Source organism: Clinocottus analis, unplaced genomic scaffold, assembly GCF_023055335.1.
Source record: "Clinocottus analis isolate CAN_PGR_092001 unplaced genomic scaffold, fCliAna1.0.p SCAF_1, whole genome shotgun sequence".
NCBI classification, from domain to species: domain Eukaryota; kingdom Metazoa; phylum Chordata; class Actinopteri; order Perciformes; family Cottidae; genus Clinocottus; species Clinocottus analis.
In genome coordinates, this window is record NW_027175820.1 from 23146163 (window position 1) to 23159873 (window position 13711).

The 13711-nt window shown below is 41.8% G+C and overlaps 2 protein-coding genes across 4 annotated transcripts in view; both read left to right on the forward strand.

Moving 5' to 3' along the window:
- The first annotated feature begins 815 nt into the window (after nucleotides 1-815).
- On the forward strand, nucleotides 816-6755 carry htatip2 (HIV-1 Tat interactive protein 2). Its single transcript, XM_068574048.1, has 7 exons — nucleotides 816-1164; nucleotides 1810-1999; nucleotides 2090-2197; nucleotides 2958-3095; nucleotides 3193-3254; nucleotides 4724-4960; nucleotides 5693-6755. The coding sequence occupies exons 1-6, from the start codon at nucleotides 1049-1051 to the stop codon at nucleotides 4938-4940; spliced, it is 831 nt and encodes a 276-aa protein (XP_068430149.1). The 5' UTR covers nucleotides 816-1048; the 3' UTR covers nucleotides 4941-4960; nucleotides 5693-6755.
- Nucleotides 6756-7258: 503 nt separating this feature from the next.
- prmt3 (protein arginine methyltransferase 3) overlaps nucleotides 7259-13711 on the forward strand; it is a 47126-nt gene continuing 40673 nt past the window's right edge. For 2 of the 3 annotated variants that reach the window (XM_068573460.1, XM_068573479.1), the window contains exons 1-8: nucleotides 7259-7319; nucleotides 7550-7691; nucleotides 8094-8176; nucleotides 8271-8320; nucleotides 8497-8602; nucleotides 9311-9470; nucleotides 10018-10159; nucleotides 12714-12779. In XM_068573460.1, coding sequence (XP_068429561.1) covers nucleotides 7289-7319; nucleotides 7550-7691; nucleotides 8094-8176; nucleotides 8271-8320; nucleotides 8497-8602; nucleotides 9311-9470; nucleotides 10018-10159; nucleotides 12714-12779 — 780 coding nt within the window. In that variant the 5' untranslated portion in view covers nucleotides 7259-7288. The remainder of the gene's footprint in view (nucleotides 7320-7549; nucleotides 7692-8093; nucleotides 8177-8270; nucleotides 8321-8496; nucleotides 8603-9310; nucleotides 9471-10017; nucleotides 10160-12713; nucleotides 12780-13711) is intronic. The other variant, XM_068573470.1, reaches the window with a different exon arrangement.

Sequence of the window (13711 nt, forward strand, 5' to 3'; positions counted from 1 at the left end):
TTTAACTTGCCTTTTTCAGCAAGTATATTGAGTGGGAAGACTCCTGATAGACCATGAGTTGAGCATTAATGTATTTTTCTTCAACTAAAAGGGTTTGATGTTAACAAATAAAATCCCTCAAACTACAGCTTTAATGCATTAGTTTCCTGCAACTAGAAAAGATGGACTCTGCAGTGGTAAACCAGGAAATTATAGCGCTGTGGTCAAGGGCACTGTCGGAGATTATTTCTGAACTGTGGTATTGCTTTAACCTAAGTAAAACATTGGAGTACTTCTCCCACCACTGGGCAACGTGCATCTCTATAACCGACAGTGAAGAAAGACACAAAACCATCTTAATGACTGATGTGAAAAAAGCAAGAAGAACAAATGGAAATGCTATTTTAATGTCTCAAACATATGGCTATGCATTCAATGCCTTTGCCTAAGGGCCAAAAAAGTTATGAAGTTATTTGTCTTAGGACTGTTGTCATAGTTGTGATGTTCACGCATACTCAAAGTTGCAAAATGCTCAGACACAAATTTCACCCCTCTTTAAATGCATGTTTGTAACTTTCCCTGTGAAGCTTTGCTTTATCGATCTAATACAGACAGATAATGATGTAGACCAAATAATACTAAATAATATTTAATACAGTTAACAGTTGGACACAAATGACGTCGCAATGGGTCACGAAGTCAAAGTGACAATAAATGAATACATAGTATTATATTTATCTCCTGTTCTATGATATTTTTCTAAAACACATCTAATTGCAAGGTTTTCCAACAGGTGCGCATGCGCATTACGCGTTGTCCATGGTGGAGGATGGGACTGGCTTACTGAAGTTCAAAGAGCCCTCCCTTTCTGTGGAATTACCTCCAATATTAAATAAAATACACAACTAACATTATTGCCATGAACTCGTACCGTCCATCGTTGACGGTCTTGTATCCGCCTTATCGCGCTCAGCCTATCACCGCAGCAGAAAGACACGCGCCGTGAAGACGAAGCAACCAGGAAGTGCTGCTGCAATTTAACCGACTGCTCCTCCCGGGATAGTCTGTTATGAAACTCCTGGACACCACCCTAGGAAAAGCGACCGGGCTCTTAACTGTCGTAATTATTGTCATTGCGGCAGTTCTGAATTATTTCGACGACCCTGCTTCGGTTAAATACACGAGGTAACGTTAAACACCCGCGGGAGGTCTGAGGAAGCGTCTCTTCCAGCGGGACTCTTGGCACATGCGAACATTAGATAACACGTAACGTTACGTCGGCTAAATGTGAATATTATTAATAACGTATAATGTTAGCAAGAATGACCTGTGGACCAGCCGTGTAAACGTTGAGAGAGATAAGCAACGCCTTTTATTCCTCCCCGGGATCTCCATTGGGTGATCAGCGCGACGGTCGAAACCAAACCCCTTTAAGAAACAGGTGCATTCAAAGTTAATGTACCTTTTTGGAAAACATATTTAAGTTGTAAAACAAAACAAAGGCTGGATTCTAAATTATTGGCATCCTCTCGCAAATTCGTCGTTCGTCATGTCGACTACAGAGAAGTTTGTATTATTGTAAACAGCCGATTTGTGCCGTCCACCTCATACTAAACTAGCTTCCGTCTGAATTTAACATGTATTCTCATGAATACAATGGCCGTCCGTTTATCTAACGGCACAATTGGTTTCCCAAATCAGTATGTGAGAACATGCATTGATTTATACCAAGACAGTAAAAAAAAACAATGTCAGCACAGCATGTTTCTTTTTTTCACATTTGCATACATTACCTGCATATAACCCACTTTGTTTGTTGCACTCACGCAGCATGGCCGAGGACATGAACACGCTGGAGGAAAACTTCCGGCAGCAGAATAAAAGCTGTTTCATCCTCGGCGCTTCCGGGGAAACGGGCAGGATGTTGCTCCAAGAGCTGCTGGGGCGCAACATCTTCTCCAAGATCACCCTCATCGGGAGGAGACAGCTCACCTTTGAGGACAAAGCGTATGAAAGCCTGGTTTGTGGTTTGATGCTGGAGTCGGTTTACAAGCAACATGTGAGATTTATCATGTCGAGAGAGTGACATTGTATTTTTCTTTGCCTCCAGCTACAAGAGGTGGTGGACTTTGAGAAGCTGGAAGATTACGCTGCTGCCTTCCAGGGCCACGATGTTGGCTACTGCTGTTTGGGAACAACCAAGGCAAAAGCAGGGACTGTAAGTTAAATATTATGAATCAAACGCTCGTACTGAAATGGTGGATCGGTTAAGATCTTATAATTAAAACTGTAGCAAAAGTTGCCAAAATAAAGTACACAAGACTGACAACCCGAATTACTATCACCACGTAGACCAGTAAGTAGCAAAAAACACTATTATATATGTAAAAATGATGATCAGCCAATATATTGTATGAGTTTTAAAACCCTTCAGTATCGATATGATATTGTCTTAAACAGTTTAGTGTTAGTCAGTGTATATTTTCCCTCTTCCTATGTGTCATGCACACTTGTTTTGGGTAAAATAAAAGCGAATGAGCCATTGCTCCAGTGGTGTATTTTATTCTCAAGCCAGATATTTGAATGACAAAGCGGCAGTGCTGTTCAAGTGTTTGGCATTACACTTGTGGATGAACAGTACGGAGGATACTGCAATACTAATCACAGCGCTGCCTCAATATCAATAGGTTATTAAAGGTTTTCAAATAGCACACGGTTAACGTGTCAAATGTGTTTTTATTATTCACATGAATTAAGATATTAAAATCCAAAGCTGTGATAAATTCTGGCCAATATCTCAATATGACCATTTTGTCTCAATACTATTATTTGGTAAGACATTAACAAACATTATAACATATAATAATGATTGTACATTATTTATATAAATAAATAATACGAATGATCATTTGGATTTCTTTCTTAATTATGAAATATTGTCATTTCTTTCCCTGTTACTGCTCTCCTTTTACCAACAGGAAGGATTCATCCGCGTGGATCATGACTATGTGGTAAAATCAGCAGAGCTGGCCAAGGCAGGAGGCTGCTCTCAGTTCCACCTGGAGTCCTCCAGAGGAGCCGATAAAAACAGCAACTTCCTCTACCTCAAAGTCAAAGTACTTGATTGTTCTTCCTCTACTGCCTGACACTTACTGGAATATTCTCCTTTTCCTCAACTAAAGCAACGACATCACTGAATCTTTTCTTTTCCAGGGACAAGTGGAAGCCGAGATTGAGGCGTTGGGTTTTGACAGATATGCCATCTACAGACCAGGGTGAGGGATCTTATTTACTTCATTAAAATCATCATTAACCCTTTGGCACTATTAATATTAAAGTAAACAAACATATATCATGCACAATTGATACTGCACATGTTTGTGTGCAATCTATTACTACACACGTGTGGGCAAACATGCACATGCACCATTTTAATCAGGAGGAGAGTTTGTTCAAGTCAGCTGGTTAAACATCAGCTAACGTTAACGGAGGTTGCATTGAGTCACATTGTAATGCGTTCAAGCTCTGTTCAGTAAAAACTATTCAGTAAAAATGAGTATTGGGGCGAAGGTAACTTTTAGTGACATCATGATATGTTCAAGTGTAATCTCGTAAAATTTAGTTTTCGGTGATAAAACTTTAATAAATCCAGGTGAGATGTTTTCACAGCAATACAGAATAGATGGATAAAGATGGAATATTATGACCTCTTTCACTTCCCGATGCTCGCTCAAAGCGGCTTATATTACATCATTAAAACTACTAATGCCAAGATTATTTTTAATCAATGCCTGATTTAACACAAATTTCTTAATTTAAATTGTTTTTGGATTATTTTTTTTGTTACGAAAATAACCACTAAGTTGACAATAACTAAGTAAAAGGATAATTAGGATGTTTGGGAATTGGTAAGGAAGACATGGTGTCGAAACTTATGCAGTTTATAGTCATGGATGGATCGTATTAGTGTGGGTGCAACATTTTAAAGGTTGAGTTTTGAAGTGGGGTCTTATGAAGTTCTTATTCATAGTCATGCCCCCAATTTGGAGAAGCAGACCGGAGAATCGGGACAGGGGCAAAGAAATGTTCTGCTGCGGAAATGTATTTCTCCGTGTACAATTTTGTAACATTTTCCAATCTAGAACTGAAGGTGGAACTTTTCTATACTGTTGCCAAAAAAAAATAGGCGACGAGTTTGGTGGCTTTAAAGAAAGAATCGCTAAGTTTTACTTCCAGGACAGTTCCACGTTGGAAGCGGCTGTTTGGCTACAAGCGGGGAAAATATTTTATATAACACTTAAATGGATATTTGCTTTTTTTTAGGCGAGCCTTTGTTGTAGGTGGCTAAAATATTAAAATGTTTCCGCTGCCCTCCGTTCACACCAGTCCATTACTTTGCTTCTGCGCTGGTACTCTTGTCTGTCATCGATGGATACATACAACTCCACTTTCAAACATCCTAACTATCCCTTTAATGTCCCAAATACACAATTATATAAGCTACTGGGGTTCAGAGCATGAAAAAACATTTGATGGCACAGTTTTACTTGATCCAAACTATTGATTAGGTTAGTCATTCTAGTATGACATATTGAGAATCAATGTCGCCCCAATGGAGAAAAAACATGGATGTCAAATCTGCTGAATGAAGCAGATATTTACCATTAAACAACCTGATCAAACCCAATACAATCTCTGAATCATCAATACCCTTCGTGGGTTTATTTTTTCCTTCCTCCAACAGGGTTTTGTTGGTAGATAGGCAGGAGAGCCGGCCCGCTGAGTGGCTGGCCAGGAAATTCTTCCAGGCCTTTTCGGCCGTGTGCTCCACGTCCATGTCCATCCCGATCCAAGCGGTGGCCAAATCGATGGCGTCGAACACTCTGCTTCAACCCGAGCAGAAGACGGAGATCCTGGAGAACGCAGACATCACCAAACTGGGGAAAAGTGCAGGAAAATGAGAAAAGGAAATACCCGGCAGGTAAGGAAACATTACCCACTTACACTGATCAATATTCAAGCAATAATTCCCGACATGGGACTGAACCAAGTTGGACTCCTTGACCTTTATATCTGATGTCAAGCCATTTACATGAGGCACAGGACACTGAGGCAGAGCTCTTCCTTAATGTTAATGCCCTCGTCAAGTAAACTTAATTGGCTTAAATTACAGTGTGGACTTTTTAACTACACAAACAGAACAAATAAGTATCATCAAAAACCAATAAGTACATTTTTGTTCAAGTTTCCAACATGCTGCTCTTCTTAAAAATATCACAATATTGAATTTCGGATTCTAAATGTGCCACTGAAGTGATTCCCGTTATTTAAATGAGGGAAACAAGGGCTTTTAACTTTCACATCAAGATGACAATTCAGGATCCAAATGTATGTTTTGACACAGCCAAAATATGTAACGAACCCGCACAGTAACTTTGGTATTTTTCAACCTGGACCTTTTTGTTCCCGTGTTTCTGTGTCTACGTGATGAATGAGACAATTCTTGAAGAAGAAATTGGTCCAGTATGGAACGACGTGGCCTCCGCTGTTCTCTCCATTAGTCACATGGAGACAAGCACATGGGAACATATAGGGTCCAGGTTTTAAAATGGTACCCTTTAAGTCGATACTTTGGATTTTGACAGTTCAGAGTTCACCATGATGTTCTGTGTGACCTGTATTGAAACTACTCGTTTTATTTCCTCTCTTTTAGGTACTTTCAGCAGACCTACAGAGACGACTACACACCGCAAACACTACTCACATCATTGTCTAGATTTTCACATGATTTAAAATGGGTTTCAAAGGGTGTTTCTTTTCGAGTACTTGACTGTTGTGGTTTCTGCCAGATTCTTTATGGAGAAAACAACACGCGAAGCACTCAAATATATTGACTTCTGAAAGTGTTTCATTTCTTTGCTCTTGAATGCTATTGTGATATTGTCATCAGGGAACCGTTGCAGGCTTTTTAATGGGCAGCACTTATGCTCAAAGTCAAAGTACTGAACTACTGCCTTAAACTAAATGCTTGAGGTTATTCTCCACTATATTCAAATATTGGATGTATTTAATATATTTTTATTAAATTTCTTTGAATATTTTACTGTGTGGGTGTTTATACATTTTTCGGGTGTCTATGCAATTCACTTAATTTGAACTTATTGTTATTAAGTTGTTATTTGTTATTAGTTAATTGTTGTGCATAATTGTCTTCTACTTTTAAATAACTTTATTTTCTTGTGTTTTGATTTATGTTACTGCTCCAAGTGATGAGCTTCAAATTGTGTTTGAAAGATATTCAAATAAATGTATTTAATCTAGCAGCGCCACCTTGTGACTGAGTGTGGTTCCACACATTGGGCTCTAAACACTTGTATGATATAGTATGATATTCTTCTCTTTCAAACTAATACGCTTTGGTTTATTTGGGGATAAAAAGATAGAGTAAAATGAAATGTCTATTTGAGGTAATCTTTGTAGCAAGAATCAACACCTGAGAGTCTGTAGGTTCAGATTCTTTTCTGATCCAAAATACACAAATCGTTTGACGTAATTACAAGTGAGTGAATACGAAAGATGGTGTGAACCCCTATTGATGGCAACGCCACCAAGAGAGCGAGGCCTTATGGTTGAACTGATGCATTTTCTTTTGCCACTTATCCTTATTTGTATAAATGTTTGCAATAATGTCAATACCAACGCTGTTAAGGTTGCAATGATATTTCATCATAACTAACTGTGTCCTTCCACTATAGATTTGAAACGTGGAGCTTTCGTGCTTCACGTTATCGTTAAATATCTGTTTGGCTCTTTAGCAGTTACTAGCTAGATAAAAGCCATGTGTAATAGCTGTTTTTTTTTTCTTTGGAACTTTTGGACTTAACCGAGGCGAAAGCGCAATTTCAGCAAAATAGCTTATTTTTTAAATTTGTATTTCGTTATTTTCCCCTACAATATTTTACCCATCAAGCTTCAGTCCACACACCAGAGCTGTACACATTTTCTTTGCAATTAATCTTTTATTGACAGACGAGTTCAAGGTTGTGCTTAAGAGCTACAATCAATAAATCTGTAATACTGTTTGTATGTATATGTGACGATAAAACAGTAAACAGTATGAATGTCGAGGTGTTAAAAGTATACTTTCTGACTACCTGGGCGGATAAAGTATGTATCTCATAAATTACACTCTGGCGACATCTAGTGGCGACCATATGCACGTGTCTCTTCTGACTCTGCTCGCCCCCGCCCCCCTTATTTTTACGTCCTCCAACGTCACCAGGAAGTCCTCTGTAACCAAGGCGGCATCATGGCAGAATACACAGACGCACGTGAGTTTGGTAAATACAACATTTACAACAACGACAAAACCCAGAAACGTTAGCTGTTGAAAATTACCAACGCTCCTTTTGGGCTCGCGAACATTTCTCTCGCGTGGAGTCCATTTGTTTGGTCTTCAGTTTGCGTCACGCGACGTGTTAGCGGCCGTTTGCCTGCAGCTGTATCGGTTGTAACGTTGATGCTAATCTTTTTTCAAACAACTGTTAAACGACGTTTTTGCTTTTGACAGGCGGCATTGAAGCTGCCGACGAGATGCCGGAGCTCTCCGACGATGATGACGACATGGGTAATGATGAAGAGCAGTGGCAGTGGGCGGAGGAGGATGAGGAGGACAGTCGGCCGACTAACGTCACATGTCTGTTCTGTGACAGGTGAGGTGGCGTCACATTTTCAGACAGACAATCCCACCTGTCTGTCTTCTCCATTGATGGCTGCCTCCGTTTAGAAACTCAGCATCAGTCGAATGTGAATATGGTAAAAAAAAAAAAAAAACACACACACACAAAAAAAACATAACAGTACTTTTAAAAACAAGTATATACTAAAAAATACAATGGTTTAGTCTGCACTCAACCAGAGGACGGACATAATCAAACACAATAGTTTGGATAGCCATACTCGAGAACCTTATGAAGTACTTATTAATATTACAAATTCAAGGTTTCATTATATGAACAAATCGGACCAGGAATAAATAAAGCAAGACATCTGATAAGCTATTTTTTCATTATTTTATTCATATTTTAAAGCAGTAATATTTTGTGTGTTGTCAGGTTGCTGAGCTCCGTGCCTGCCACCCTGCAGCACTGCGCGGCCGAGCATCAAGTCAACCTCGTGGACGTGATAAGAAAACACAGTAAGTAGACGAAGATGCTCTGATTATTCTGTTTTGTTGAAATGTCTCATCCTTCTCCTCCACCTCTTCTTTTTTTTCTTTATCTCCTCATTAGATTTAGATGACTACGGTTACTTAAAGATGATCAACTTCATACGGTCGACAGTAAGTATTGTGGTGGAATTTAATGCTCACATCGTATTTATTGTTTTGTATCTTGAGTTAAATTTCTGTTCCTATCTTGTGTTCATTGTAAATATTGAATTAAAAAAAAATCCACTAAAAGAACTTCAAAAGGTATATAATATGATTGATTTATGTACCCATCTGCCTTTTTATAGAAATGTGATGCGTCCGGTCTGAAGGGACTGCCAGACGCTCCTTTACCTTGGGAGAGTGAAGACTTCTTGCGACCAGTCCTGCAGGACGACCCTCTGCTGCAGACCGGTACGGCTCGTGTGCAAAAACACTTGGTGGCAGTTTGGCGGGGAACGAGGGGGAGAGAGAGAGGGAGATAATTAAATTAACTAGTTTGGACAAAGTGTCGCCCGACTAACGTGAAAGGCAGAATGGTTTACATTTGTTCCGAATGGTCACACATGAGGGCGGGAGGGGGAGAAAGCCAGGTTGCGTATAGAGTGCCAAGACGATTGTAGAAGTGTGTTGTTTTTTTTCTGCCGACACTGCAGTCAATGATTTGTTCTTTAGATTCCCTGTGAGAAGCCCCTCAGAGAAGGAGCAGGTTTAGTATGCTGTGTGGGTGCACAGAGCTCCGGTGGAGTGACAGATATTCCGGTTGAGAAAATACAACGGGGACTTACCTCATTCTGCCCGCAGCCTGGCTGTAGAAACCCGGCCTCTGTGCCTCACGTCCTCTAAAAGCAACCCCCCGTGGCTCGCATGGAGCTGCTGTTTTCATCAGAGGTCTTTTAAAACTGCTGGAAGAAGTGAAAAATCTGAACTGAGGCAGATTAGGAGTTTTAGATCACTGAACGGTCCCTTCAAGGAAAGCGTTTCGTGCGACAGCCATTTACAGTACATGCAGGGCGTAAATACATTCAATACATACGATGCATACTATGTGTTTATTTAAACCCATTTTAGTGGCTGTGGTGGTGAGCGTTTTTGTCTTACATCTCCGTTTGTTTCTGGCAGACCCCGAGGAGCTCTGTGAGGACTTGAGCCTCTCGGTGTGCCCGTCGTCCAGAGCCGAGTCCCATGATGCACTGCAGCAGAGGGCCCAGGCCGCTGAGGAGAGAGCCCGCAGTTCAGAGGAGGCGCTGACCAGAGCCATGGACGACCTGCACAAACTCAAGTCAGTCCCGCCTATTTTTAAAAATATAAACCTTTTCTTTATGACTACTGTGTGTAACATGTATCCTATTAGTCTATTGCATGCTGGGTAGATCTGTATTCTCCTTTTCTATCTTCTTAAGAGAGCCTGCGGTGTACTCGGTGTGTTGCTCTACTTTCGCACTACCCTCCTGGGGCCAGCAGGGGGACACAGTGAACCCAGTATTGCAGCAGCAGCGTCAACTCCAGTACCTTGTTGAAGAAGTTTGGAGGAAGGGGAAGGATATAAAAAGGGAAAGGAAAATTCCACTGCAGCATGGAGGTTAAAGTGAGGAGGGGAGGTAGGAAGGGGGGGGAGAGAAGGGTTGGCAATGAGGGGAAAATTACAGAAAGAGTGAGGTTGGGGGGTTTGGAAAGAGAGTTAGAAAGATTAATGCCTGCCGTCTCCTTCGTTTACTGCTACGTCCTGCATGAAGGTTGTGTGTGCTCTCTGCTTTTCCTGCTCGCTGCCTTTGTCCTAACGAGAGAGAAGTTAAACGCAGATCTGTCCTGCTTCTTTTTTGGTTCAGGCTTCTGGCTCAGGGTTTGGTGCTGAACGCAGAGGTGGGCCGCCCGGGCAACGCGGGCACCGTGGCCGAGCTCCGCGAGGACGAGGACGAGGCCTACTTCAGCTCCTACGGCCATTACAGCATCCACGAGGAGATGCTGAAGGTCTGAGTTGTGCAAAAACACGCACGTACACACTGACCAGGCCCGCGGGCCTCATTACAGTCTCTCCGCAGAGCCAAAGTGGGTTCATCAGCGTACGTCTTGGCTGAGAGATTTCCATGTAGCACGCACGTAAAGGTGGGGGGGCTTGGGGGGAAGAAATCATCATCTTTATGCACACACTGATACGGAGGACAAGACATTTCCTCAAAAGTGATAAATCAGCAATAAGCGCTGAGCTCTCATGTGAGACACCAGCAGTGCCGCTGCACGGCGGATGCTCTAAACGTGGAAATACATTTTAACGCTGCGCAAGTGCTGAAACCTGGAAGTGTCAGCAAGCTGGGGGGGGCGCGTGCGTGTGTGTGTTTTGTGTGTGTCTTCCCCCTTCCTATTCTACTTACCGCAGTGCTTAGACATATTCCTGTTGGCTGTTCTGATTGGTGCCAAGCACGGTTAAGTTTTGCGTCACTTGTGCCTGCGTCAGGCTCTAAACTCGCTTCAGAGCCACAGGAGGGGAAAAGAACATGTGATGGGAGGAGGTGGGGTGAGGGGGGTTGCGGTAGAAAGTGTTCAACTCTTCCCCCCCCCAATCGCCATGAAGTGCATCATCTATGACGTGTGTTTTAGAGAGCGCATCACGATTTTCTGAGTGTCCTTATTTTAAATCTACGTCCCTTCTGTAAAGTCTTAATCCACTTTTAATTTGTTCCCGCTCCAGTAAGAAACAGATGCGGTCCAGTCAGTGAGACAGGGACGAGGTCCGAATCTTTTCGTCGTGAAGCGGCCTCGTTCTGCTCGCTTTTGAGCTCACGTTTGGGTAAAGTGAAGCGTTTTGGTGTCCCCTCGTGGTCGAAACTGACACTTAACTTCTTATATTAATTACAGCCGTCATTTTACACAATATCATCTGAGTAAACAGGTTCAGATTAATCTTAAAAAGAATGCCCATGTATAGGATATGGACAATGAAAGACTTGATATTTCCTCCCTCACGTGACACTATAACACTAAGTGGTGAGAAACTAAATCCAAAGTCTCTGTTCTTTGCATAAAAAATGCTTTCAAAGGTTTCACCAACACATCTGCAGACTGAGATGTCCTCTAAAGTTTGCGTTGCTGTCCCTCCGCTGCTGCCAAGAAACCAAACACCTTCTGTTAAAAATACAAAAGGTTGGATGGACAGCGAGAACAATCGGAGTGCGGCTGCAGCCGATGATTATTGTCATCGTCTGTCATTCTGACAATTTATTTTCTTGTCTCAATTATTTGTGAAATGGGGAAAAATATCAATCAAGAGACCAGAACATTTAAAAAGCTGGAATCAAGAGAAAAATATTTTTTTCACATTTTTTAATTACTGATACCGATTACTAATTATCAAAATAGTAATAGTTAACACATCAATTGTTGCAGCTCTAAATTAGAGTGAGCAGTAACTCTTTTAATGTACATATGGGCATGTACATTGTAGTGAGATAGAGATAAACATCTGAACCTCCTTCCGCCGTTCTCGTGAGGTAAAGTTCAACTCAGGTTCAGACTCAGTCGGCCGAATCAGAAGCTTATCTGCCACGATGTCATGAAGCATGACTTACTGTCATTTATTTGACTGTTCCAGCTCGGTACAACGAGTCTTTGCTTATCATATTAACGTTACTCACAAGTTACTAATTGAAAACTCTCCTTTTTGCATGTAAATATCTCTCCACGAGCTCTGTATCCAAGAGAACCACGTCAATTCCACGCTTTCTTGCTCTCAGTAGCTTCTGTAGCTTCTCCTCCAGAGAGGACGCGCTAGTGTTTTGTGGGCAGATTTGATTGGCAGGTTAATTAGCCAGTCCTGACCCTGCAAATTCTAGGGTCCCTCCTTGCTCTGAAAATTCCCCCCAAAAAATCCCTCAGCGTCTGTTTGGATCTGCTGTTATCTCTGTAGCAAAAGCTTTCCATGCCATGCTCCTCGGTTTTTTTTCTTCAAAGAACGCAAATCATCTTTTAAAGGCGAAACTACCCGAATCTTTAGAAACCCTGCAGTCAATTTTGTGTTTCACATTTAACACGTTTTATTCTGTCTTCTCATTCTTTCACTCAAGAGAAGTTGGGGGTCCGTGTGTCTCGTTCCTAATTTGTGAATATTCGCAGGGCTCAACGATATTAAATGCCTGCTCATCAAAAAAAAAATTAAAAATGCAACGCATCAAGATTTCCAGAGCTGATTGTGGAAGTTGCTCATCTCTCTTCCTCTGTTAAGAGTTGCACCTGCACAGTGCTGATCGTACCCAGACTGTTGGCCTTTTATATTAAGTTCGTGAACTTAGGCGCAAGCAATCAGGTTAGAGATGTGGGTAAAGCTCCAGATTAATTTACTTAAATAAAGATTAAACATGAGAATTAACTTAAATCCTTGTTTTATTTTTTATTTTAGCTATTTTATAAATGCTAATGAATTAAACTATTTGTATTGGGGCAAGTCAAAATCAATTAGTAGTTCATTTCAAGTGAAAAAACAACAAAAAGAAAGAAAACCACTAACATTGAGCCCCGATTCTCTCCGCAGGATAAAGTGCGCACGGAGAGCTACCGCGACTTCATGTACCGCAACCCTGAAGTGTTCAGAGACAAGGTAAGCCGAACGCACGCATATATGTGTTTCAATGTGTGTGTACATTCAGTATTTGCAGGTTTAATCTACATCCGAGCCCATTAACCGAAAGAGGAAAAAAAAAAGGCGTGTGCGCTTTGCGGGAAAGACTTTAATAAGAGGACAGCGTCTGATTTAAAACACAGCGTGACTTTATTAGCGGCTTGAATGTCGACTGCAGAGTGCTGATAACACACACACATGCACTCCTCCACCAAAACCCAGAACAGTCCTCCTCCTCCCGCCCCCCTCCCAAATGGCCCCCACTCATTCCCCTGCAGAAAGCAGTGGCCTGTATCATGACCATCCATTATATGGGCGGCTGCTGGTTAGAGCCGGGATGAGGCTGTGGAGCGGGGAGGCAGGTTGTGTTGATGGGAACGTACATTATCGCTGTCGCAGCGGAGAGGGAAGTGTCACCTTCTGCAGGAAGTGCTGGACAGAGAACAACAGAGGAGATTCTTGTTTCCGTCTGAAAGAGAGGAAGAAGAGAGAAAGAGAGCACAGAAAGATGGAGAAAAGAGAGAGCAGTCGTGTCAGCAGTGTGTCGGCGACCCTCTGTGAACCCATAAAGGCAGCGGGACGCTCGCAGGCAGGTTAAAGTCGCCTTAAATAGAGACGGGTATTAACACAGCGATACATATAGATGGCATATAGTCACTGCAGCTGTGCCTCGGCAGTTTAACACCAGTCAGGGGCGAAGATGAACAAATTAACTGTAACCTACGGGAACCTGAAATAGAAGTGTGTGTGTGTGGAGGTGGGAGGGGGAGTTAAGGTGCTGCAGACAGCATGTAAAACGTACACTATTAATACTGACGTTCGTACAAACGTTGGTGCCGAAGCAGCTGGAGGTCACTTGGATGTTGAAGTTCATGTTGTCCTTCAAAGAAAACATTATGGCTCCGTTAAAG

Coding starts and splice junctions, on each gene's coding strand:
- htatip2 (XM_068574048.1), top strand. CDS start 1,049: ATGAAACTCCTGGACACCACCCTAGGAAAAGCGACCGGGCTCTTAACT. Junction 2,198..2,957: donor CCAAGGCAAAAGCAGGGACT/GTAAGTTAAATA, acceptor TTTTACCAACAG/GAAGGATTCATCCGCGTGGA. Junction 3,096..3,192: donor TCCTCTACCTCAAAGTCAAA/GTACTTGATTGT, acceptor TTTCTTTTCCAG/GGACAAGTGGAAGCCGAGAT.